Source organism: Dasypus novemcinctus, chromosome 23 (assembly GCF_030445035.2).
Source record: "Dasypus novemcinctus isolate mDasNov1 chromosome 23, mDasNov1.1.hap2, whole genome shotgun sequence".
In the NCBI taxonomy this organism is placed as follows: Eukaryota; Metazoa; Chordata; class Mammalia; order Cingulata; family Dasypodidae; genus Dasypus; species Dasypus novemcinctus.
The window spans coordinates 41,097,236-41,124,881 of record NC_080695.1 but is presented as its reverse complement, the minus strand read 5'-3'; the positions used below and the strand labels follow the sequence as shown (position 1 = coordinate 41,124,881).

At 42.5% G+C, this 27,646-nt stretch overlaps 2 protein-coding genes across 10 annotated transcripts in view; one reads left to right on the top strand and one right to left on the bottom strand.

Moving 5' to 3' along the window:
* The window catches only part of DCUN1D3 (defective in cullin neddylation 1 domain containing 3), a 39,019-nt gene extending 36,969 nt beyond the window's left edge, over window positions 1-2,050 (bottom strand). The window contains exon 1 of the mRNA XM_012531203.4: window positions 1,859-2,050. The gene's annotated coding sequence lies outside the window, so the exon portion shown is untranslated. The remainder of the gene's footprint in view (window positions 1-1,858) is intronic.
* On the top strand, window positions 1,518-27,277 carry LYRM1 (LYR motif containing 1). 9 transcript variants are annotated; one of them, XM_023583365.2, is made up of 5 exons: window positions 1,518-1,632; window positions 1,953-2,188; window positions 15,671-15,829; window positions 23,843-23,935; window positions 25,461-26,060. In XM_023583365.2, the coding sequence occupies exons 3-5, from the start codon at window positions 15,671-15,673 to the stop codon at window positions 25,575-25,577; spliced, it is 369 nt and encodes a 122-aa protein (XP_023439133.2). In that variant the 5' UTR covers window positions 1,518-1,632; window positions 1,953-2,188; the 3' UTR covers window positions 25,578-26,060. The 9 variants fall into 9 exon arrangements, 8 of the variants coding, with proteins under 8 accessions (XP_023439133.2, XP_058142297.1, XP_004474123.2 ...); XR_188792.5 differs by lacking the exons at window positions 1,518-1,632; window positions 1,953-2,188 and adding exons at window positions 13,998-14,202; window positions 26,756-27,277 and having other exon boundaries at window positions 25,461-25,651; XM_058286314.2 differs by lacking the exon at window positions 1,518-1,632 and having other exon boundaries at window positions 2,081-2,158.
* Window positions 27,278-27,646: the final 369 nt, after the last annotated feature.

The following is a 27,646-nucleotide window of genomic DNA, read 5'->3' as shown; positions in this document are numbered from 1 at the left end:
CCACCTCATACAAATTCCATGAAAGCATGGACGTTTTGCTTGTATTCACCTTTGTATGCCCTGTGCCTGAAACACTGGCTAGCACTTAGTATCCAGGAAATAAATGTTTGCTGAATTAATGTATTTTGGACTTTTTATTCAATGGCAAACTAGGTTCCCAATCAACTAAGTTCAGTTCAAGTAGAAATTCTTTTCTAACATCTAACCATGATGTTACTTGCACAAAAAAAGGCATTAAATATTCTGTACTATCAAGGCCTGTAAGCACTGATAAATTAGGGTGGGACTCTCCCGGCATCAGAATACTCACTAAAATAAAACTTCTAGCGATATTCATATCAAGTTCTGTTATTCAGGGACAGGATTTATGGACACATATGATAATCATAAAACCCCTAAAATTTGGGCACTATTTCTTAAAAGTTCTTCAGAAAGCACAGTTCCAAGACTAGACAGGATTTCCAAAGAAAATGTTAACACCCAAACAGGAATCATTATGCTTCCCTAGGAAATCCATATGACAAGATAGAGGAGAGTTATTTGGTGATACACACACATATATATATACACACACACACTTGTTTTTAAAGCAACATCAACCTTCTTTCCAATCATTGTTTTCTTAAAAAAAACTTTCATGCTCATTGGTTTGTGGTCTTCTTTAAAACAAAACTAAACAGATCATACTGTCTCGTTTAAGATCATTATATATAATAAATAAGATGGAAATCAGCGAAGTTGAGTGTCACTGAACACTTGTGTGTCAGGCACACAAGGGGAGAGATAAAAGAGCTACTGTTCTATTGTGGAAACAAAAAAGTAATATGGGGTTTTCTGTTCTCTGAAGTGCATCATCAAGAGTGGGTGGAGAGAAACACAGAAAACCAGAATTAGCCCATCATCAAATCATTTTGTAAAGAGTTGACAACATGTAAATGCCTCACACATAAAGTATTCAGAGGAAGGAAACTTGATTCCTGGACTATTATACCATTTAGGAATCCTTACAAGGGCTTTGGAAGTCCAGTATTCATGGGAGAAAATGCTCCTTATAATCGGGAGCTACCAGGCTTTGAGAGGTACTCCCAATGTTACATAGCCTATAACTGAAAAATTAACAAAGCCTGCAGATAAGATTTGGGATAGGGACTGAACACCAAATTTAAAAGAGGTAACCAAGGTACTAAGTGCCAGTTTAAATTAAAACAAACAAACAAAAAACATGATTGCCACCCAGTCATAGTGAATTAAAGTGGAAACCAGGGGGAGGAAGAGGGGTGAGAGGAGTGGGCAAAAAAAAATTTCTCGCCCCGTCCCACTTCCTATACAGGATATAGGTAAAGCCTCCAGCCCTAAAAACCTGAGGCACAAATAGTTACCGTTCATAGCAAAGGTGCACAGAAAGGCCTTCGGGTCTGAGCCCCTTAATTCCAGGGCTGTTAATGATTAAAGCGAAGGATGGGGGTGGGGAGGGAAATGAGGACCGTGGAAGCTGAAGATTCACCCCACCACCTCCCAGCACTTACCCGGGGCATAGGACCAGAGTGTGCAACCCCTCCGGGGCAGCTCCGGCCCCGGATTCCCAGGCCCTGGGTGGAGGGGTACTTTGCGGTGAGGAGGCAGGGACAGTAGGTAAGTTTTCCGAGCTCTGCGGCTGACACGCCACAGGCTCCCCTCACAGCCTCTTCTTCCAGAGGGACCAGTCCAGACCAGGCGCTGATTTCCACTCCTCCCCTTCCACCACCCACCACTACCACCACCCCCCTTCTCGAAGGTACCCAACCCCCGCCCCTTCAATTCTCAACGCTCCTCTTCTCCTTAACCTCCCCCCCACCCCCACCGGCCGCCCCAAACTCACAGCTGCTCCAGGGGTTCTTCCAGTCAAACCTTTTCTGGAAACGACGGCGGCCCGGCGGGTCCAAACCACCTACCATCCCCGCTTGCGTTTCCAGGCTCCCTACCCCCGCCGCCGCCGCCTCTTCTTCCACCGCTGCCACCGCCTCCTCTTCATCGGCGGCCCACCGGCGGCGGCCGCCCTGAGGCCCCGCCTCCTCCATTGCCTCCAGCGTCATCACTTCCGGTAACCCCGCCGGCCGCCCGCTCCAGGAGGGAGAACCGGAGGGAGAAGTGTGGAGAAGGTGGAAGATTGCGTCACGAGGTACGCAAAGACGTACGAAGCCGTCGCCAAGTAAGGGCAAAGACCTAGCGACCGGGCAAGACTGCTAGGAGGAGCTGGGCTGGACCATTCTTTTGGTTGGAATGGGGGGTGGGGAGAGGAAGGATGGCGAAAGAGGTAAAGGGAAAATGGGGAGACGATAAGGTTGGCTATCTTGCCAAGTATTCCGCGGAGGGTGGGATAGAGTTTGAAGTTCAGGGAGGCTCGAAACTAACCCTGACCTGGGACTATACTCCCACAGAGGTCCGCCTAGTGGTTTAGTCCGACGTGGCCTACTGGACCTGCCTGAGCTCTGTCAGCCGCGGCTTCGCTGAGTTTTCGGCGCAGTCTCCTCCCAGCCCGCCGGGGGCTTGGCGTTTCTGTGGGTGGGGGAAAGCAGGACTGACGCAGAGTGAGTGTAGGGGATGGCGACGCTCACTTTAGGCGCGGGAGACTCGGGGAAGGGGGTGGCTTTCCAGGGGTAAGGATGGGGTGGGGGTGGGGACGCAGTGTTGCTAGGAGACGAGCTTGTGTGACCCGAGTCTCGCGGGGGCGGCTGGGTGTTATGGCCTCTGGCCTTGGGAAACTGCCTCAGTAGGCCAGGAAGGGAAGGCTTGGTTTGGGGACGCCGAGATGCGGGTTTGGGGCTCATCTGAAAGTTTTCTGAATCTTTAGTATTCCCGAGTGTAAGTGGTAGATAAAAGGGCGATTCCCTTCTTCCCAGCGTGCTGGGAGCGGGAGACGTCAAACTGCTGAAGGTTACCCTAAGTGAGGCACCATTGAAGAATGGGTGCATGAGCGCCGGCTTCATCAAACTTGAGAACAAGACAATTTTTCCGTATTTTTTCGTTCGAATGCAAGAGAGAGTTAACAAGTAAATCAGTAAAGAAGATATCAGCAAGTGGGAAATATCCCAAAGACAATAATACCTAACACCGGGTGAAATGACAGACGGTCGCCATCAGGAAAGGGCCACTTTAAGTCGGTTAAGGCTATTTAGAGAAGGCAGTGGCTTTGCCCAGATAAGAGAGAAGAGGGAAGATAGGAGATGAGCTTCCTAGGTGGAGAAAAGAACCAGTGTAAAGGTTCTAAGGAAGGAAACAGGAATGAGCAGGCTCTGTGGCTGGACCAGAAAGAGCAAGGGATAGAGTGATCTGTGATGAAGTTGAAGAAATGGCAGGGCCTTTTAGGCCATGGTAAGGATTACTATGTGAGGGTTTTACAAAAGGGAGTGACCTGGCCATATATACATTTTTAAAGCATCACTCTGGCTGCTGCATAGAGAAATGTGGCAGTAGTCAGACCTGTTAGGCTCTCTCATTAGGCCAACGGAGAGGTGATGCTGATTGTGTGGACATGGAGAGCAATAGATTCAGAATATATTTTGGAGGTAAAGCTTGCAGGACTTGCTACCAAACTGGACATGAGCTGTATGGGATAGGGAAGAACTGGGAAAACAGTTTGGAAACGAATATCATAAGTTCTTTTTTGAACATAGAAGGTTTACTGGGGTACAAATGCAGTAGTGACATGCCAGGGAATTAATCCTTGGATTCATTGTTTCACAATTTGGTAATTTCTTGAAGATGTCAAGGAGTTAGATATATACAAGTTATGGGAAAAGTCATAGTTGGAGATAATAATTGTGGGGGTTGTCAAAATAAAGATCACCTAGGAAGAGGATGTCACTGAAAAAAAGAGGAAGGCCCAAGACTAAACTCCCTGGGACTCACAACATTTAGAGGTTACACAGAGAAAAAGAAGCTAGCAAACGAGACTTGACACAGGCAAGGCTTCAAAGATAAAAAGGCCCCCTTAATATCCTGGAATAATGGGACTCATCTTCATAATCAGTGAGTCTCATCACCCCACCCCCACCCCCCAATGGCCAACTACATCCCCCTACTCATCTTTAAGTTCTGGCTCAAGTGTCTGCCATCTCTTCCTCTCCCAGGTGTCAGTGCTTTTGGACTTCTGCACAGGTAATTGCATCCATCATAGCAAACCTGACTTGTCACTTACTTATCTATCTCTTTCATGGACTCTAAACCCTTTGAGAGCAGAGACTATTGCTTCTTCTTTGTGTACTGCTGGTTCCTAGTACAGATATAGGGCCCAGATGTGGCTATAGCTTGGTAGGAACACAACAGTAGGAACATTCATAAATTATCAGCCATGGAATTTGACAGCTTCAGACAAAGCGGTTTTTGTTCCTGCCAGCTCACTGCTGCCACCACTGTCCCTACCACCACCACCTAGATATAGAGGGAAGGGTGGTCAGAAGGCCGAGTTTCAATCTTAGATCTACCAGTGACCAGAGAGAGTGGCCTTGAGTAAAGGAGTTGGCCTACATTAGAGATTGTAGACTGGCAAGACAGATTCTGCCTGCAAATATACTGTTCAGCCCACAAAGTGATTTAAATTCTCTTAATTTACTTGCCAGCTTTTAAAAATTGGACATCGAAATCCAGATTTTCAGCTTCATTTGAAAAAAACAAACAATCTGACAATACCAGGCCTGAGGTCCTACACAGCAACAGAGTGAATGAGCAGCTTCCCTATTTGTGTGTGGTTCATGCTCAAGTTTACTCAAAAGGCCTTCTCTCCCTTCCTCATGAACTGGCTGATCCCTATGTGTATTTGAGTTCCAACCCTTTGTTTAGGGCCATGCTGTCTGATATGTTGCCACTAGCAGTCTATGACTGTTTAAACTTAAGTAAAATTTAAAATTCATTTCCTCAAAAGCCCTAATCTGGTTTCAAGTGCATGATAGCTATTGCAGAAAATTTTCTTGGTCAGAACTGCACTGGAGGACCTTTAAGTCCTGACTGCTAGTCATTCTGTGCACCTGAAAAATGAATTAATCATTGCTCCTACTCTCCAGGGACTTAGTCTAGTGAGGAGCTTCAGTGCCTCTGTGGATGAGAAAAGTTGCTTGATAATTTTTTGATAGGTAAAGGGTACTTAGAGGCTGCTATGAAGGCAAGGACCCCTGTACAAGCAGCAAGTTATTTATCAAGTGTTTCCAGCAAGGGTCAAGTGCTAGAAATCTCTAGCTGTTTCCAGAGTTACAACTGAAGCCCTTTTGTCAGTTTCCTATTCCAATTCCCTAGAAAAATCTCAAAAAGGAGGAGTTTAAATTTGTATTTTGTGCTCTTTGAGTTTTCTAGTTCCTGTGGAGGGTGAAAGATCACAGCTGGGTGGGTTTAAATGAAAGTGTGGGGTGATCTTTAGCACTGGCCTAGTTATCATCTTTCCAGCCCCTCCCATTCACCTCTAAGGCTGTCTCCTACTTCTTTTTTTTTTTTAAGATTTATTTTATTTACTTCTGTCCCCTCCCTGACCCATTTCCCCCATTTTCTGTTCTCTGTGTCCATTCGCTGTGTGTTCTTATGTGTCTGTTTGTATTCTCATTAGGCAGCTCCGGGAACCAATCCTGGGACTTTCTGGAGTGAGAGAGAGGCGATTACTCTCTTGCACCACTTTAGCTCCCTGTTCTGCTACCTCTTATTTTCTCTGTTTCTCTTGTGTCATCTTGCTGCACCAGCTCTCTGTGTCAGCTGGCACTCCTGCACAGGGTAGCTTTCCCATGCTGGGCGGCATTCCCATGCAGGGTGGCACTCCTGCACGGGGCCACATTCCCGCATGGGCCAGCTCACCACGTGGGCCAGCTTGCCCTTACCAGAAGGCCCTGGGCATCAAACCCTGGAACTCCTATATGGTAGACAGGACCCCAATTGGTTGAGCCACATTTGTTTCCCTGTTCTACTTCTGATAACTGGTTCTTACTACCTCCCACTGACCCATCTGGTCTTCCTTGGCTGGCCTTTGTCTTTTAAAATATGTTGATAAGGAAATAGATATTCTATTACTTTTTTTTTTTTTAAGGAGGACAGTGGATTGAACCCCGGACATAGTATGTGGGAAGCCACTGAGCCACAATGTCTCCCCTGTGCTTTTTGTTGCTTTGCTTTTTGTTGTTTCTTTGTTTTTTTTTAAGGAGACACCGGTTTTGAACTGGGGACCTCCCCTGTTCCAGTGCCTGGGAAACAGGCATCAAATGCTTGAACCACATCCACTTCCCCATTACCTTTTAATTTAAACTGAATTTTGGCTTCCATTCAGAATCTCTCTCCCTAAGGGGGGAAATAGCTCTTCTATCCTGATTACAATAGCCTGATTTGAGTTCACTATCTGCATAATCTTGCCTCTGCTGCAGTTGCTGGCATATAAAATAGCAAATGGGTGTACTTCCCTCCTATGATCTCGTTTGAGAATATTTTAGCAGCCTGATGACATGAAAATTTTTGGTTTTTACCCACGTGCTGAAGATTTCCCATATTACAGAGCCTAACCGAATATCTTTTCCTTTATTTAAAATAAAAATAGGCTACCCTCTCTGCCCGGTCCCTGACACACCATATTCTTCTCACTTTCTGTATAAAAAGATGTGTTTCAGAGAATAGCTGTGGTATGATTAAATCCACACAAGCATATCCTGAGAGGTTCAGAAGTGTGTGGCATTACACTTCCCTTTTTGTATTCTAGTAACCAACAGTTGAATCCAAGACAGGAAACAAGCCCATGATGTGTGTGTGTGTGTGTGTGTGTGTGTGTGTGTATTGACGGGGAGGGATTGGGGAAAAGGGACAGGGATGTGTGAGAAACCATTTAGCTTAAAGGGTGTTCACTTTGGGTAAAACTGATATTATGTAGGGTATGCATTGTATGCCAAAAAGCAGTGAGTATATCAGATTTAGGAGGATAGTGCACCAAAGGATAAACAAGGAGTAAGAGAGAAAGGAAGGAAAATAGGAAGGGAAGCCTGGTGATGCTTTTAGTGTTGGCACTTGCATTCTATTTCCAGTAAGAAGCATGAGCTGCAGTCTGAAGATAAGCAGTGCCTGCAACAGGGTTATTTACTCATACAGGAGAACAATAGCCCTTCACTGTACAGGGATTATTAATGATCAGAGGGAAACAGCTTTAGGAAAATCCATTACTACCACAAAGCAGTAAATTGGCCCAACAGGCCACACATTTCTGTTCCCTCCTCTGCAGACAGCTCTGGCTAGATAAAAGGCCTACTGTCCCTTCTCTATTTCCTCCCATTCAGGTAACATTTGCTTTTGTTAACTCACAGTGCTAAGTGATTTACATGAATTATCTCATGAATAATTGGTAGACCCACTCTTTGAAGAAGGTACTATTGTTACCCATTTTACTTTTTTTAAAAGAAACTGACACTGGAAGGTTAACATGCCCATGGGGTGAAGTCAGTGAAGTCAGGATTCCAGCCCAGCCCTGACCTCCACCATTCCAGAGCCTATGCGTTTATTATTTGCATTATATATTTCTGTCTCTTACAAATGTGGAAAACTTTGAGTGCCTAAAATCCGAGACAGTCATTTCCTACTGTGCTGTGCAGGGCAAGAAAACCTGATTGCTTTGGCATTATCAAGAGTACTTCAGTTCTCTAGAGGTTTTCAAATGACAAAAGCTTTCAATTACAATTTTCTGGGTTGCTTTGACCTCTGATCATTGGGTGCAATGGACCTTATTCCCGAAAAGGATTCTTTTTAAGGAACCTTATTTTTCTCTATGTTTGGTTCTAAGCTTCACAGAAACATGTTAAGGTATTTTAAGTCTAGTACATTACTAATGGCCTTAGAAGAACTGTAAGTTATACATAGCAGTAAATTATGCTACCCGAGATGGAACCAGGCCTCCCCTCCACCCACCCAGGAAAATGATACTGTGACTTCAGATCCTTATCTTGGCACCCACGTGTCTTGAAAACATTCCCGTGAAGGTTAATCAGGATTTGAAAGTGTTCTGAGGTCTTCATTGGGAAACCTGGCCCAAATACCAGCTGTATGAGAATGGATATTACTGGTGGTCATTCTACAAATGTAACTGTATTCTCCTAACAATTATTTCTCAAGCTCCAACTATGTACCAGGCCTAGGAGTGTAGAGAATGTGACACGCTACCACCACCCCCACTCCCTCACATATCCCCCACACTTCCCACCACACTCACACACAGTGGAGGAGAAAAGTAATATAAACAGAAAATGACAACATAGGAGGATAAATACTCTGATGGGGGTTAGAGGTGCCATTGGTACACAGAGGAGGGATACTGACTCAGTCTCAGCATGAAGAAGATGCCCCACGATAAGTGATATCAAAGCTGAAAGAGAAAGCACCAGCTAGGCAATGAAGCGTTTCAGGGAGACAGGTGTTTCGGGGAGAGAGGGTTGTTGGGGACTTTGATTGGCAAAGGGAAGTGGCCCCAGATCTAAAGAGATAGGACAGCATGATGTAGTAGGTGCCATCACTGATGCACAAAAATTAGCACATAAAACAGTGATTTTGTTTGGGTGGATTTTACAATCTCCTGTCCCCCAACACGTACCCCATCCCCAAAATCATAATAAAGTACTTAGGAGAGAAATTTGGCTACACTACAGTCTTTGTTATAAGATAATGAGGGGAAAACACATTCCACCTAGAGGCAGATCTTCCTGGAAAGAATGGAAAGGGGCCTTTCCCTTTACCTCCTGAAGACTCAGAAGTCACTTAATTTTCCATGCCCTTTGTGTGTGTGTGTGTGTGTGTGTGTGTGTGTGTGTCCTGGTTTGTACTGCAACACTTTTTCTTTAGTAGAAGGCAAAAGCCTCATGAGAGTACAATTCTTGGAGCTCTGACATTCCCGAGACCAGAGTCATACATAAATTTCATCTGGCGAAAGAGAATTTTCGTATCTGCTGTTAAAACTCCAGTGTTTGTGCTCTAATGGTCTTTCCAAAGGTGGGGGAAAGTGGCAAAGTGGATAAAGCCCCTAATACAAGCAAATCTTTCCATAGGCCTTCCCTCAAACTGGATCTGCCATGCCAAGTCCTAGTCTGAACCACATATGTGTAGTTGTGCCATAGAGATAGAATTCTTAGGGGAGTGGGTATAGCTCAAGTGGTTGAGTGCCTGCTTCCCATGTAAGAGGGCCCAGGTTCAATTCCCGGCACCTCCTTTAAAAAAAGAGAACAGAGAATGGGTTCTTAGAGTCTCTCAGGCCCTTTCACTGTACTTATTTATACTCTCAGTTCTAAGTGGAAGAATGAGTGGTTTGTTGTTGTTTTAAGAAATTGATCACTCCTTGTTTTGAGTCCTCATTACCAACTTTAGAAAATAAGAAAGAAAATAAGGAAAAGCTTGTGGTCAGACAGGGAAATAATCATTCAGCTTTTTTGGCTTTTAATATTGATTCTTCTGTCAATTAGGTGATGTCAGGCAAGATTCTTGCATCACCATCTGCAAGGTTGGTAGAGCTATAAGTACTTATAAAACAGTTTGAAATCTAGCACAACATTAAAAATGTAAATCAGACCATGTACTACCTGGCTCAAAATCCTTTGCTCTTAGAATACAAGCCAAATTCCTTTCCAAGGCCTACCCTCCCAACCTGTACTGGACTCTGCCAACTAGTGGCTTCATCTCCCACACATTTGTTTTTTGGTTTTTTTTTTTTCAGTAGGTACCAGGGATTGAACCTGGGACCTTATACATGGGAAGCAGGCACTTAACCACTTGAGCGACATCCTCTCCCTCACATTTTTTTTTAAAGATTTATTTATTTTATTTCTCTCCCCTATCCCCCCCCCCCCCCCGCCCCAGTTGTCTGTTCTCTGTGTCTATTTGCTGCATCTTCTTCTTTGTCCGCTTCTGTTGTTGTCAGCAGCATGGGAATCTGTGTTTCTTTTTGTTGCATCATCTTACTGCGTCAGCTCTCCGTGTGTGTGGCACCATTCCTGGGCAGGCTGAACTTTCTTTCATGCTGGGCGGCTCTCCTTATAGGCGGCACTCCTTGCACGTGGGGCTCCCCTACGCGGAGACACCCCTGCATGGCATGGCACTCCTTGCGTGCATCAGCACTGCGCATGGGCCAGCTCCAAATGGGTCAAGGAGGCCCAGGGTTTGAGCTGCAGGCCTCCCATGTGGTAGGCAGACACCCTAACCACTGGGCCAAGTCCACTTCCCTCACATTTGTTTTTGAAGTTGGTTTCTATCTCAGGGCCTTTGCTTGTGCTGCCTTTCCCTTAGCTCTTCCTGTCGATGGGCTTCATTCAGGTCTTAGCTCAGTTGTCACTTCCTGAATGATCAGGCCTTCCCTGATTACCTGTTCATTCATTTTAAGTATATTTTACATACATATAGAATATATTTATTTATAGACTTACATTTTATTTATATATACTTTATATAGGCCGTGCCACTGCTCACTCATTTTATGTCACTGTTTAGTTCCTTCAGAGCATATCATTACCTGAATTTTTTTTCTCTTTTATGTCATCTGCCTTTGCCACTAGAATATAAGCTCTTAGAGGGCAGGGAGCATGCCTACTTATTTATCACTAAATCCCCAAAACCTAGCAGGTGCCTGGCACATATGGGCACTCAGTAAATGTTTCCTGAGGGACTGGATGATGGCTTCTTGGGAGGGAAGACTAAGGCCTGCATGGTGGTCGCACTGTAATGGGCCCCTGCCCTTGTGTCTCTTCTATGATGTCAGCTGCCTTTGGAGTCAGAGGGAACAGGGTTGCCACAGGGAGTAGAAGAGTGGGGCAGTCCACGTGCACAGCCTCCTTTAAAGGTGCTGGTGTCTAGCATAATTATTTTTTTTCTTTTTTTTTTTGTCTTTATTTTTTTAATATTACTTTCAAAAAATATGAAGTCCCCATATATGTAGCATAATTATTGAAGAAGGTCTGTTGCAGGGTGGGGATAGGGCAGATGGCAAACTTATAAAAAGGATTATTGCAATTTGTGTTAAGGTGAAAAAATTTTGTATAGGGTTGAAATAGAATTATTTAGTTCCCTTTATCACAATTGGCTAAGTTCTTTAAGGCCAATCAAATAATAAAACATTTGATAACATTTATTGAGACTGAGCAGCCTAGTTGAGTGATTAAAAGCACCTGGGTTTGTATCGCCCCTCCCCTCCCCTGCTAACTGTGTGACTGTGGACAATTTAATCTCTTTGCTTCAATTTTTTTCCATGTAGAATGAGGATAGTAGTATCTACTTTATAGAGTAGTTGTGATGATTATGGGAGTTAATGGGTGTAAAGCATTAGCAAAGCATTTGGCACAGGGTAAGTGCAAAGCCAACGTTAACTGTTAATAGTAGTAGTAGTAGTAGAATGAACAAGACAAAGTCCCTATCAAGGAATTCAGAGTTTTGGAGGAAAGTGCAAAAGAATAATAATGGGCTATGATAGAAGTGGGGGGTGAGGTTGGGGGCGTTGCTCCAAAAAGTATCATAGCAAACAGGTGTCTTCTAGGTGAGGTATGGTGGGTAGCAGAAAAGAGGCATTCCAAATGGAAGACTCCCCCAGGACAAACAGCAGGACTGCCTTAGATACTGTAGGGTGACTTAGGGTAGAGCAGGAGTTCCCAAACTTCTGTGATTCAGGGGCCATTGTCACAATTTTTGAGATTATTTATATTTTAAATCAACTTTTTAAAAATGTTTAACTATATTTATTTAAAGGAAGCTCTTTAGTTCTATAGCTCTAAGTCACTCTTAAATCATGGGTTTAATGGGCTATTTTAGTGTAATACACATCTAATAATCACAACTAGTAAAGTAAATACTTGTATTGTACATCTAAAATCACCTCTCCATCTTTTGGGACACCTGCATCAGGGGAAACTTCTCCCGACCATAACCAGAGGCTAATACACAGTGCAGCCACATCCGCTAGCCCTTCCTTAGTGGCATAGGCCTGCACACAGTAGGTGCTTGGTAATGAATTTCATCTGAATGCTATGTTTAGACATGAGGTCCAATTTCAAAAAAGAAACCAGCTTCCAGGTATACCTCATATCTCCAGTCTATCCTCATTCTGGGGTTTTAAGATAAAGATAAAATTATGTAAGAACAGATTTCATGGCCAGACTGAGGTTCAGTTATGGACCTTGGAACAGTTTATATTCCTGGTGTAGCCTGTGGAAAACCTCAGCAGACCCCATTGTATCATGTCAACTGCTGATGCTAGTGATGAAGGAAAAGACTGCCTGGGCCTTGCATTAATAGCAAGAGACCATTGATAGTTTTAGAGGGGAAAAAATGTTGGTTTCAAGGTATTGAATCCAAAGGAAGGAAAACTCTTCAAGAAAAGGCAGTTTTTCTAAATGATTGCTATCTAGAAGCAAAGACAAGAATATAAACCAAAATGAAAAGAGCTTTTCAATTTGTGTGTGCATGTGTATGTATATATATATATACATATACCTACCTACCTACCTACATACATACATAAATACATAGTTGATTCTGTTTCTAACACCACAAGCTTTCTTTAGCATGAGACATTTTCATTTGTTTAGCAGACATTTGTTGAATTCCAACTATGTTCCAACCACCTTGCTAGATAATGAGGACTTGGCAGTAAATTAAAAAGGTTAGGGCCTCTTGGGAGAAGACAGACCTTAACAAGTCAATACTTGAGTGATGGACCCCACAAAGAGGTTCTGGGTTCAATCCCTGGCCTCAGCAAGAAAGAACATAGTTCCTTCCAGCAAGGGAAGAACAAAAAGAGCGTTTTTCTTGTCTTTTCTCTCCAGACTTGGAAGAAAATAGTAGGCCAGACTCGTTAATAATATATAATGGGGAATACAGCTTCTGACCCTTCTCTCTGGAAGTCTTTGGGACTTTCTGGGTCATCCAGTTTTGGAGAGGAGACATCACATATCTCCCTTTCAGGATTAGTTTTCACAACATTTACACATTAATTAATGCATTCTGAAAATAGTCCTATTAAGTACCAATTGTTAATAGTGATTGTTACCTTGAGTACCTAATTGCAGGGCTTGTGGATCAAATTATGACTTAAGAGCATCAGTTACCGTTGGAAGCTGTGCTTAGAATAGTTGAAGGAAACCAATGAAAGGCTTTGGAAAAGGTTGCTGTTGTTTTAATTTACCAGACCTCCTTCAGTTGCCTGACCAAGTTTCAGGCAGTCAAGGAAGCGTTGTCAATGTCAGGGAAATGAAGCAATTACTAATACATGTTAGTTACAGACTCCCTGCCCCTCACAGAACTGACTCACAGATTTTTATATGAAACCATGGAGTTTTTAGGAGAGCCAGAAACTCAGAAACCTGTTTCCTTACCCGGAAAAATGTCATCATCTCATCTGGGTTTTTATTATTATTAGCTATAAAGCATGATGTTCTGTCTCAGTTTTTATGAACTCCTTTTAAGCATTTTTTTCTGTGAAGCATCATGGACCTCAGAATTGGAGTTGTCTATAACTGCTTGGGTCCCTATAACTTTTGAATTGGGTAAAATAGTACTTTCAAGCCCTTCATCAAATGGTTAAGCCTTGGTTTATTCCTCCTTGCTCAAAAAAGGTCACCAAGGTCAGGAAAGTAGGAGAGTCACTTATATTCGAAAAAGAAACTTTCTGCAAGTTGAATTCCTTGCAGCTAGGGTACTGAGAATTTCTGAATAAACATACCTCCTTCTAGCTTCTATCTGCATTCTTTAGTTGCCCAAATTCTCATAAGCTCAGGACCACCCTAAAGCATACAAGCTCCAAGTAGTAAGCCTCCCCCATGGGTTAGAAATGGGTCATGTGCGCAAATGACAGTGAGTAGCCTACTTCCCGATCCTGACGAGCCTTTTTGAGAAAATGCCAGGACTCATAATGAGGTGTCCAAGTGCCTGGCAGCGCCTGGCCCTGCTGCTTACTCACCAAATCTGCCCCGCTTGCCTTCCCAGCCATTTGTTCAAGTCAGTACAGTATTCATTATTCTCAGTCCAACTCATCAGAGTCCTACCATAATGGGGTTCTTTTAGATGTAGAAATAAATAGTAAAGAGGTAGGCCGAAGTTTTTGCGTAAGTAAAATGTCCATCAACAGAATGGATATTGAGGTATCTTCATTCAGAGGAGTGATTTGCAGTCACAGGAAGGTATGAACTAGAGCTACATAAAGCAACATGGATGCATCTTACAAATATAATAAGGGAAAAAAGCAAGGTATGAAAAATATACTTTTTTGGGGGGTGGGGGTACCAGGGCCAGGGATTGAACCCAGGACCTCATATGTGGTAAGCCAGCACTCAACCACTGAGCCAAATAGGCTCTCCGGAGTTGGTTTTTCCTTTGTTTGCTTGTTTGTTTGTTTGTTTGTTTTGTTTATAGGAGGCACTAAGAACCGAGTCCTGGACCTCCCATAGGGGAAGCAAGCACTCAACCGCTTGAGCCACATCCACTCCCCAATGCTATTTTTATAGTTTTTAAACTTGGAAAGAAATACGATATAATATTAACGTAAAGGTAGGCACCAGAGATAAAAAACAAACTCAGGATAGTGCTTCCGTCTAGGAGTGAGGAAGGAGAATGTAATTGAGAAGGGTACTATGGGAGCTTCAACTGTATAATATTCTTTAAGGTACTTGGTGGATATATGGCTGTCAGTTTTATTACTTTCTACCTTTTTGTATATTGGAAATATTTCATAATAAAACTAAGATACAGCTGACATGAATTTTACTTTTTAAATTACCATTAGTTTTAGGGTATATACTTAGTTCAGTTTATATTCTGCCAAGTCCTTTGAAATGAAAATTGATCTTTCAGAGTTAAAACTCAGAGGGACCCGAAGATCTTCAGTCATCAGAAAGATTTTTAATTATATTCATTGTATGGTGCTTACATGGACAAGGAAGTAGACTGATAATTTTGAGAAATATTTTCCACAAGGCTATGGCAAATTGGAAAAGGGTTTGCAGCCTGACAAGCCTCTGAGTGGAATTGAGTCTGCAGACTCATTTTATTTGGCCCTCAGTGGTGCTCACATTTTCAAAAATAATAAATTATTGTCTTTGGAAGATTTCTCACTTTTAAAAAGTCTGGATTATCGCCTATTCTTGAACTATCAGGAAAACTGGCATCTCCAAGCCCTCATTTCCACATGGCCACAGCTCCCTGGAGCTGAGTAGTGACCATCCCTTTTCAAGGGGGCATGACCTCTCCAATTGGCCACTCTCCCCACCCAGTCATTTCCCTCATTTATGTTGCCTGCTAGGTTCTCACATGCACTTGATTTTGCAGCTTTTACATTAAATCCCAATTCTCACTTAAATCCCAGAAAATTCACCTATCCAAAATGTCTTCTAGACACTCAGGTGAGTGATACAATTTTACCAGAATATCCTATCCCAAGAAGACAAGTTTAAAGAATAGTCAGGTATGTGTTCATTTTGCCATGTTTTTAAAACTGGCCATGACTGGGGTGATGAACAAGGCTCATTGAGAAATACATAGCTGGTATTCCTACTATGCCAGTCTGGCAATGCTACCAGACAGATCTGTTGAGAAAGAGCAATTATTTCTAGACTAATTAAAGAACTTGATTTTAAAAAATTGTACATCTGCCTAGCTGTCTGCTGTCAAACTGAATTTTTATGCAAAATTTTCCTCCTCTATTTTGGTGGTTCCGAAGATGACAACAGTAACACGACAAGAAGTTCTTGGCCTCTACCGCAGAATTTTCAGGCTCGCAAGGAAATGGCAGGCAGCATCAGGGCAGATGGAAGACACCATTAAAGAAAAACAGTACATATTACATGAAGCCAAAACACTGTTCCAGAAAAACAAAAATGTAAGTAGGTTCCAGTTAGAGTTTGCGAGGTGGGGAGCAGTTTCTTGAAGCATTCATTTCTTCTCTGTCCTACATATGAGAGACTGAACAGCACAAGTCAGAGTGGTACAACGCAGGGCAGGAAGGCTCACCCAGCCCCCAGAAAGGAGACTCCAGCCCCTGTTTCTCTCTTCACTTGTTCTAATAGCTCAGTGTCCTCAGAAGACCAAATGAGCCATGGACCATCAAGCCATTGAGACTTCAGGGGAGAAGCAGTTCCTCATCTCTTGAGCCAATTACTGGCCATTCCCACAGGAAGTGCCCGGTTAAAAAAAACTTTTTTTTCAATCATAACTACCCAAAGCCTCCAAATATAAACCCACTCAGTGGGAAGAGAATAAGAGGAGACACAGTATTGCCTTCATAACTCTGCTTTGAACTCAAACATCTTTGGCTAGCAAAGTAAGTTTGCCTTTTGGGACCACATAACTGGGTAAAGTAGTGCCTCCATTAGATAGTTTAACCAAACTCCACACCCAGAAATGGGAACCCAAAACCATTTCCAAAAGGCATTTTGAGCCATCCCAACAAACCATAAAGCTATTAGCTGCTTAGAAAGACTAGGCATGAAGCATAAAAAGAGGCATTCAGCTCCTGACCTTTATTCTGCCTCCTTCTCTTTGATCTAATGATTCGTTGCTATCTCTTCCCCTGCTGAAACTTCCTGACCACCTATTCTCTTGACTTTTTCCCCCTCTCTGATGTCTTCTTTTCCTTTTTGCACTGTGCTCTGAGTGCCTTCCTAACAGCTGTAGGGGTCTCTGAAAGGTCAGGCCTCTACCTTGAGGCCCTCAGAATGTGAAATCACCTTAAGGTTCCAACTCTCACATCTGAATACCTCCAGTCTCTGCCTCTCCCCAGCCACCTGAAGGGCCTCCCCACCAACCTCGAGGGCTTAATAAAGCAGAACATACCTCCCTTCCCAGCTTGTACATTTCTGTCTTAGCTCCTGTCACCAGTCTTTGCTCTTAGTCTTTCTTTCAAAATATATGTGAGTCTCACCAGGTGCTAAACACTCAACTAGATGCTGGAGATATAAAAATGAGCAAAACCAAGAGAGAGTCCCACAAAGATGCTTCAGAGTTAGATGGAAATGTATGTAAAATTACAATTGGGACTAGTTCAATGAAAGAAACTTTCTTAGTCCACAGTACCATTCTCCTTTCCTGACTTCCTGTAGTTTTCCTACTTCTATTATTTTTTTCAACTTTGTATTTTGAATAATTTAAAACTTATAGGACAGTCATAAAACCTATACAAATATCTCGAACATACCCCCTGCCCAGATATCCAGATCTATCAAGTTTTAACATTTTGCCACATATCATGCTATGTATAATCTATTAATCTATCATAGTCTTAACATTTGAAAGCAAGCTGCATATATCAAACACCTTGAACATATAGTACTTCATGTATGTTTCCTAAGAACAAGTGTATTCACTTATGTAATCAGCTTAAGTGCCAGAAATTTAGCAATGGTATAAAGTTTACATTTTATATTCCAATTTTTTATGTCCCCTATATTAGTCTGCCAAAGGGGTGCTGATGCAAAGTAACAGAAATCTGTTTGCTTTATAAAGGGCATTTATCTGGGGTAAAAGCTTACAGTTACGAGGCCATGGAAAGTCCAATAAGAGGTAGTTTCTCGCTGAAGTCAGCTGCCACAAAATGAAGCAAGATGGCGAGCGATCGCTGCCTGGTCTTTCCTCCTATAGGCTGTTAGGCAAATGACTCATCTCTCCCCAGGCTTTAGCTGTTTGAGACTTCTCCTTTCTGTCACATGACAAAGTTCTCTCCACTGACATCTATGGAGCTCTCTTTCTTCCTGCGTGTCTTCTTGAGTGGGTGTCCTTTTATATAGGATCACCAAGGGAGATAGGGACTCTACCTGAATCATGCCCGGCGTGGTCAAATCCAAAGCCATAAATTGACTCTATCAAGTAAATTTGAATCCTTTGAATTTAAAATAATCAAAGGGTATCAAACCCAGAGGAATAGTTTACAAACATAATCTTTCTCTTTTTGGCGTTCATAAATAATCTCAAACTGCCACATCCCCATAGCGTCATTTTGAGCCTTTTCTCCTCCATTTTTAGATCCCATCCAGTATCATGTGTTGCATTTGTTATTATCTCTTTAGCTTATCTTTCTTTTTTTTTTTAATTGTGGAAACATACACAACATAAATTTTCCCATCTCAACCCCTCCCAAGCATTCCATGCAGTGGGATTAATCACATTTGCCATGTTGCACCATCTATTACTAGAACTTTTCCTTCACCCCAAACAGAAGTCCTACACTCATTTTGTTAATACCTCACCATTATCCCTTCTCCCCACCCCTGGTAATTTATACTCTACTTTGTGTCACTGTGAGTTTGCTTATTCTCCATATTTTCTTTGTGGTTACCTTAGGGTTTAAATTTATCATCCTAAATCTATAACAATCTCATTTACTTTGTTTCCAATTTAATGTCAATAACATACATAAACTATGATCTTATATCCATTCCCAACCCCCCACCTTTAGGTAGTCTTTGTCACAAATTACATGTTAGTACATCATAAGTCCCAATACCAGGGCCAGGTATTGAACCCAGGACCTTGTATGTGGGAAGCTGGCATCGGCTCCCCTGAGTTGGTTTTTCCATTTATTTGCTTGTTTGTTTTTAGGAGGCATGGGGAACTGAACCTGGGATCTCCCATGTAGGAAGCAGATGCTCAAGTGCTTTAGCCACATCCGCTCCCTTATCATTACATTTTATGCATATGACTTAGATTCTGTGGGAAGTAAAAAGTGGAGTTATAAATAAAAAAAATACAAGAGTATTGGTATTTATATTTAATCATATCTTTACCAGAGATCTTTTTTTCTAAAGATTTATTTTATTTATTTCTCTCCCCTTCCCTCTCCCCCCCCCCGCCCCCATTGTCTGCTCTCTGTGTCCATTCTCTGTGTGTTTTTCTGGTTCCACTTGCGTTATCCAGCGGCATTGGGAAACTGCGTCTTTTTTTTTGTTGCATCATCTTGCGGCATCAGCTCTCCGTATATGCAGCGCCACTCCTGGGTGGGCTGTGCTTTTTTCATACAGGGCGGCTTTCCTTGCAGGGCGCACTCCTTGCGCGTGGGGCACCTTTATGCAGGGGCGCCCCTGTGTGGCACAGCACTCCTTGCGCATGGCAGCACTGTGCGTGGGCCAACTTACCACACAGGTCAGGAGGCCCTGGGGATCGAACCTGGACCCTCCATATGGTAGATGGACACTATCAGTTGAGCCACTTCCACTTCCTGTACCAGAGATCTTTATTTCTTCTTGTGGCTTCATTGAATTATTTAGTGTCTTTCCTTTAAATCTACAGAATTTCCTTGAGCATCTCTTGTAGGACTACCCTAATGGTCACAGACTCCCTCAGCTTTTGTTTATTTGGGAATGTTTTAATCTTTCCCTCATTTTTGAAAGACAGTTTTGCTGGATATAGAATTCTTGTTTGGCAGTTTTTTGCATTCAGCACTTTAAATGCTTCCAACGGGAGACTGGCACTTAATCTTATTGAGGTTCCCTTGTGTGTGACATGGTGTTTCTCTCTTGCAACTTTTAGAATTTCCTCTTTGTCTTTGGCATTTGACAGTTTGATTATAAAATGCCATGGTCTGGGTTTGTTTGTGTTTATCCTGTTTGGAACTTATTAAGCAGCTTGGATTTGTATATTAATGTATTTTTTTTAAAAGATTTATTTATTTATTTATTTATTTATTTATTTATTTATTTATTTATTTATTTCTCTCCCCTTCCCCCCTGCCCCAGTTGTCTGTTCTCTGTGTCTATTCATTCCGTGTTCTTCCTTGTCCGCTTCTGTTATTGTCAGCGGCATGGAAATCTGTGTTTCTTTTTGTTGTGTCATCTTGTTGTGTCAGCTCTCCGTGTGTGCGGCACTGTTCTTGGGCAGGCTGAACTTTCTTTCATGCTGGGCGGCTCTCCTTATGGGGCGCACTCCTTGCGCGTGGGGCTCCCTTACATGGGGACACCCCTGCGTGGCACAGCACTCCTTGCACACATCAGCACTGTGCGTGGGCCAGCTGCACAGAGGTCAAGGAGGCCCAGGATTTGAACCGTGGACCTCCCATGTGGTAGACGGACGCACTAACCACTGGGCCAAGTCCGCTTCCCAATGTCTTTTGTTAAATTTGGGAAGTTTTCAGCCATTATTTCTTTCTTTCTTTCTTTCTTTTTTCTGAGGTGCCAGGGATTGAAGCCAGGACCTCATATGTGGGAAGCCAGCACTCAACCACTGAGTCATATTGACTCCCCTGAGTTGGTTATTTCTATTTTTTTTTTTAAAGTAAAGACAAATGGGTTTATATGGCTAAGAGACTTCAAAGTGAGTTTGGAGGTCATTCCAGAGGTTATACTTGTGTGTGTCTCAGCAGGATCTCATTGACTGCCAAAATAAATATTGCCTCAAATAGTAGGGCTCCTGGTGGCTCTGGAGACATCCAGACACTATAAACAGGGCTAACAGCTCAGGAGTTTGGTGCCCTGCCAGGGAGCCCTACTTTGGAATTTATGCTCCCCAGTGTGACAGAGTTGTACTCGGTTGTGTTTTCCCTACACACAGCTCTTCTGCCCCTTCTATTTGAACCTATAGTTGATAAGTGTATGTCCAAGAGACTTAAATCTTTGGACTTTCCATTTGCCAGTTGGGCCCTAAATCTCAACAGAGTTGCAACACCTACTCTCTGATTCATCGGACTTACCCAGGATAACTAATAATAAGATGATGATGATGGATGATGCCCAGCCCAAGGAACAGAGAGAGTCTGCAACTGCAAGCAAGATAGTCCCATCCATCTGCCCCATGGGATCTAAGCCCCCTTTTAATTAGAGATGGAGTAGACATCACTATCCCAGAATCCTCAGGATTGGGGAATGAACGATGGACTAGAGTAGACTTACTGGTATTCTCCTATAGACTTACTGTAATTCTAGCAGTAGAAGAACTTACATCATTGATGTGGAGGCAATGGCCATGGAGGTTCTGAGGGGAGGAAGAGGGAAAAACAGGTATAATATGGGGCATTTTCAGGACTTGGGAATTGTCCTGAATGACATTGCAATGACAGATACAGGCCATTATATATCTTGCGATAACTTACAAAATTGTGTGGGAGAGAGTGTAAACTACAATGTAAACTATAATCCACACTTAGTGGCAATGCTTCAGAAAGTGTTCATCAATTGTAACAAATGTACCACACTAATGAAGGATGTGTGTTTTAGTTTCTGAGCTGTTAAAACAATACTATAAAATGGGTTGGCTTAAACATAGGAATTTATTGGCTCACAATTTTGAAGCCAGGAGTAGTTCAGGATCAAGGTGTCAGCAAGGCAATGGCATCCTTGAGCTGGCTGCCAACAATCCTTAGTCCTTGGCTTTTCCATGACATGGCAGCGCACATGATGGCATCCTCTCCTTTCTCTTCCAGGTCTCACTTCTAGCTTCTTGCTTCCCTTGACTTCTCTCTTTCTCCAATTTCCTTAGCTTATAAGGACTTTGGCCATATTAGGTTAAAGCCCACCCTTATTCAGTTTGGGTACACCTTAACTAATAACATCTTTAAGAGTCCTATTTTACAAATGGGTTCATACTCATAGGAACCAGTGCTTGGGACCTGAACATGCGTTTTGTGGGGGCATAGTTCAGTCTCCAACAGGGTTGTATATGAATAGGGCAAAATTGTGCAGGCAGCCCATGAATGACTAAGGTCTGGAGGACTGTAGACCAAGCTTGTTCAAATAGACAGATGGAGCCCCAGTATTTCCCAGCCCCCTTAACTACATCTTTGAGAGGGCTTTTCATTTCTCCCTTATCTCTTATGCAGACATAAGTAACTTCTTGTCACCTCACTTGCTGTAAGAGTATAATAATCCAAAAATATCTCACAAAGTGCTCTGGATCCCTGTGACAAAAGGGAACATGGAAATCTTATTCCCAAGGTGGACATCAGAGTAACAGCTTCTGAGAAGCCCAGAGGCCAGAAGTTGAACCTTTGCCCCAAGGGATTTAGTTGCGGTTCCACACATTGCTGTTCCTGGAACTCTCCTCTGCTCCAAGAGGTATCATAGGACAGGAAGGCCCTTGAGATTTCCAAGCCACGCCTTCCCAGACTTTACTGTGGGTGTCATCTGGGCTGGTACAATTCTAGTCTGCTTTGAGCCCTACTTGCAAACCTTAACAGAGCCATGTGTTGAGTAACTTCCCAACCCAGAATGAAAGTGCTTCTTCCCTATCTCCTTTCTGGCTTTTTGTTTTTCAGAATGAAGTTTTCATTCCTTTATAGGCATATCTCAGAGATATTGTGAGTTTGGTTCCAGACCACTGCAATGAAGCAAATATCGCAGTAAAGTGAGCCGCACATATTTTTTGGTTTCCCAGTGCATGTAAAATTTCTGTTTACACTATAGTGTAGTCTACTAAGTGTGCAGTAGCATTATGTCTAAAAAAACAATGTACATACCTTAATTAAAATGTGACAGAGACACGAAGTAAGTACATGCTGTTATAAAAATGGAGCCAATAGATTTGATCAACACAGGGTTGCCACAAACCTTCAATTTGTAAAAGATGCAATATCTGTGAAGCACAATAAAATAAGTGCAATAAAACAAGGTGTGCCTGTACTTGAAACTAGACTACCATGATTTGACTGTTGAAATTTCAAAAACTTTCTTCCCCTTAGCAATGAGCCAAGGCAGTTTACAGTTCAAAATAATAGATCATTCTGCAATATCTTACTCAGAGGTATTCTGGACAGCACTTGCTGAAATAATTACTTTAAAATTTAACCAACATGTGGACTGTGCGGGAAAGCACTCTCATACAACATTGGGGGGGCATGTATATTGGTGCAATCTCTAGAGGTTAATTTGGGAATATCTGTAAAAATTAAAAATGCATATCCTGTGTTAGACCTAGCACTTCTCTCTCTAGGGATATATCTTTTAGATATATTTACATTTGAGTACACATACACTTTATCGGAATCCATAGTAGATTTGCTTGTAATGGCAAAAGATTATAAATGTCCATCAGTAGGAAACTGGCTAAATAAATTATGGTACAGCCTTAGAGTGGAATTTTATGCAACTATTAAAAAGAATGAGGGAGGGAGGAAAGTGAATGTGGCTCAAGCAATTGGGCTTCTGTTTACCACATGGGTGGACATGGGTTCAATCCCCGGGGCCTCCTGGTAAAGGTGCACCTGTGGGGTAACCAGACCCACATGGCACACAATGCGGTAAGATGATGATGCAACAAAAGAGAGAGGCAGGGGAGAATCAAGGCAAGATACAACAGAAACCAGGAACTGAGGTGGTACAAGTGAGAGGGAATTTCTCTTCCACATCAGAGGTCCCTGGGATAGAATCCTGGTGAAGCCTAGAGGAGAAAACAAGAAGAGAAGACAAAAAGAAACAGACACAGAAGATCACACAGTGAACGGACATGGCAAAACAGCAGGGTTGGGGGGGAGGGGTGGGAAGTGAGGGAGTTCTATATGTGTGAATATAGAAGGAGCTCCAAGTTATGTTGTTAGTGAAAAAGTAAGGTTTGCATCAGAGTAAACTATCATTTGTGTAAGAGTAAAATATAAACTTGCTTAAATATACATAGAATATTCTTGGAAGGACATAAAACAAAGTGGGAACTGGGGGATAAGGGCAAGAGGGAGACTTAGTTTTCATGCTATATCCTTTGTAGTAGTTGAATTATTTTTACCATGTGCATATGGTACCTACTTCAACACTTTTTCAAATTTACTCTGCTGTAAATTTTAAATTGCTTTTGACTTTTCAAGTTATCAATATTTAATTTATTAGCTAGTGAACTGGAAAAGTTTAAGAAAATGTATACCTATATTTTATGTAGCTTTAGAAAGATGCTAACAGCCTCACCTGTTTTCCCCTTTTAATAGCTCACAGACACAGGCCTGATTAAACAGTGTGTAGACGAATGCATAGCCAGGATTGAAATTGGACTGCATTACCAGATTCCTTATCCAAGGCCAGTAAGTGTAACTCCAGTTAACATGTGGATACTAATCTTTGTCAACCTGCTTATTTCCAAAAGAATGTACCAAGAGGACTAGTGCTTGCTGAGAAGCCTAGAGCTCCTTTAGGAGGCATATTGGAAAACAGCTATCCTTGCATGCCACCAATCCATTGCAAGAAATTAAAATGGCAATGAACGCATGATTTCTCCTACAACTTTCCCACATACAGATAGGAAAATCAGCTCACATGTACATGGCTTTTCTCTTTTTCATGGAAATGTTTTTATTTTCTTTATTATAAGACATATTTGTTAAGAAAAGAATAAAATTCAAACATTAAAGGAACACATCAAATAGAAAGTGAAAATTGTCCAAAATTCTCACCCCATAGAAGTGACCAGTGTAACTATTAGATTGGGCCATGTGAAATTGCAGATAATTTAACTCCTTGACCTATATAAACAGCAATTTCATACTGTATTGGTTAAACCTAATAGTTTGGTAATGTATCTATTATTTAGCTTTTTTTTGAGATCATGCTGAGCTTATTGCTTTGTTTGCCTACTTATTTTACTTGATCTGTTCCATATATCTTTGTGTAGAATTCTACCTTAATCTTTTTAAATGATTGCATTGTATGCTATAGTAAGAATGTGCAATAATTTAGCTCCCTAATAGTAGATATTTGGGTTCCCAGTTTTCTACTCTGCACTGAACCTCTTTGCACACACTTTTCCCCTCCCCTGTCTTTGAATTCCCATCTTGCTGTGTGACCTTGTGGTCATTTTTTCCCCATGTAGAGAAAATGTCAAAGAAGTTAAGATTACAAGCTCTAGAATCAGACAGATCTGAGTTCAAATCCTTTTCCACCACTTAATGTATAACCTTGGACAAGATATTTAACTTCTTTTTTTTAAGTTGTTTTTCTTTTTATTTCCCCCTCACCAGTCAGTTGTCTGTTCTCTGTGTCCATTTGCTGTTTGTTCTTCCGTGACTGCTTCTGTCCTTATCAGTGGCACTGGGAATCTGTTTCTTTTTGTTGTGTCATCTTGCTGTGTCAGCTCTCTGTATGTGCAGCGCCATTCTTGGGCAGGCTGCACTTTCTTTCGCACTAGGTGGTTCTCCTTACAGGGCACACTCCTTGCGCATGGGGCTCCCCTACGCAGGGGACACCCCTGCATGGCATGGCACGCCTTGTGTGCATCAGCACTGCACATGGGCCAGCTCCACTTGGGTTAAGGAGGCCCAGGGTTTGAACCGCGGACCTCACATGTGGTAGGCGGCCACCCTATCCATTGGGCCAAGTCTGCTTCCCTATTTAACTTCTTTGATCCTCTGTTTTCTCATCTACAAAAATCAGAATATTAATCCCTTATGAGGTCATTGTAAGGATTAACATATATAAAGATTGTTGAGATTAATGAGTCGGTATAGATTTGGTACTTAGTGGAAAGCCTGTAACTTAATAAATCCTCAACAACTGTAAACTGCTGCTATGAATATGATTTTTAATGTCATCATTATTCTCATTATTATTCAGATTCATCTGCCACCAATGGGCCTTACTCCACTACGAGGCAGGGGACTTCGAAGCCAGGAGAAACGGAGACGACTTTCTAAACCAATATATCTCAAGTCTCATGATGAAGTTTCCTAACCCTGGAGCAAGTTTATTTCTGAGAATGATGAGCCAACTGGGTCTTAAATGTAAACCAGATGACAAAATATGGCGTGAGTTCAAATAGCTTCTCAACTATTCGCCCCATGATGTGTGCCTGCCCGTCCCTAGAGTTTGCTGGCGTCTTGCTGCCTGAGTGGATGCCATGAACCCTAAAGGTCTTGGACCCTGCATCCTCACAGAAGTCATATTTTGAAACAAGACTAAGGGCTGTGGGAGGAAGGCTGAAGGATAATAAAGTTTATCACACTTGCCCACTGATATGGAGAAATTAGCCAATTGTCGGAAGTTCTTATTGCTACTTTGAATATATATCCCACCCTTAAAATATTTTTTAGCCTTTTGTTTTTTCAAATTATGGATTTGCTTAAAAGTAGGCTTTGGGAAGGGTTGGATAATGTTGCTTTTATTGTTTTGTTTTGGACCCTTCCAATTTCCAAATAAATTGCCCTTAAAATAGTGCATCTTTGGATTGTTTAGTTTTTCATGGAAATTTTATAGGAGACCCATTCTTCCTGCCCACCCCCCACACACACAAAAAAGGAAGTACATGTCTTAAATACATGTTTGCCTAATTAGAAAGCCTATGCATCTTATGTTGCTGATCACTTGAAACTCATACTATATTCATTTGAGTATTGGCATTACCATGATTGAAAAGCAGAGGACCAAGCTAGCTCTCAAATTATATCTAAACAAAATGGGAAAGGTAGAGATCAAAATACAAAGGATTTGGGAAGCAGATGTGGCTCAATTGATTGGGCTCCCGTCTACCATGTGAAGGCAAGCTGGCCCACGCCCTTGGAGAGCTGACAGCCTGTGCCTGTGGAAAGCTGACAGGCCGTGTGCCCACGGAGAGCTGGCACAGCAAGGTGATGCAACAAAAGAAGACAAGCAAACATGGAAGAACATGCAGTGAATGGACACAGAGCAGACAGCAAGCAAAGCGGCAAGGGAGGGTGGGGATAAATAAATAAAATAAATACATCTTTAAAAAAAATATGAAGGATTTATACCTCTGCTTATGGAGTCAAGTGAGATTCCTGTGGCATGCTGTTTGTACATCAGTGTCATTCCCTTTGACCAACAAAGATGCCAGGCATCACCAATAAAGACACACATCCTTCAGTTGTTTTCTCTCTGTATTCTTTTTCCAGATGGCCTTGTGACCCTAGAAGCAGCAGTTGTATTCCCCCAACCATACCTAGATTTGGTATTTACTTGTTGCATAGCTCTTCTAATTCAAAATAAGTCGTGTACTTCAGTCTCAAAACCTGCTTCTATGAGGATGCCATTTCATTTCAGGGTAAGTATTTCAGGGTTTGGCAATGACATGAAGAACCAATATAATACTCTATTCATGGGAAACGGACTTTGGCCCAGTGGTTAGGGCGTCCGTCTACCATATGGGAGGTCCGCGGTTCAAACCCCGGGCCTCCTTGACCCGTGTGGAGCTGGCCATGCGCAGTGCTGATGCGCGCAAAGGAGTGCCGTGCCACGCAAGGGTGTCCCCCGCGTGGGGAAGCCCCACGCGCTGCGCCCGTGGGGAGAGCCGCCCAGCGTGAAAAGAAAGTGCAGCCTGCCCAGGAATGGCGCCGCCCACACTTCCCATGCCGCTGACGACAACAGAAGCGGACAAAGAAACAAGACGCAGCAAATAGACACCAAGAACAGACAACGGGGGGGGGGGGGGGGGGAATTAAATAAATAAATAAATCTTTAAAAAAAATAATAATACTCTATTCATGGAGTGATAATGTATGCATATTTACCTTAACACAAACATAGCTATAAGGCCCTTGGTGGAGAGAGAGAGAGGTTTAAATGTTTAATTATGCTAGCACTTGTGCTGGCCATTCCACTCAGCCTGAATTGGGAAACTGTTCCCTTGGTCACTCTCCTTCCACCTAATCTCTATGGAAGCATCTCCCTGCCCTGAGGTGATTCTAATGTTTCACACAACTCGGAATATATGGACTGTGAGCTCCAGCCAAGTACTATGCGGTGGTAAGAAACAGTGATCTGTTCCTGCATTGGAGGAAAAACTG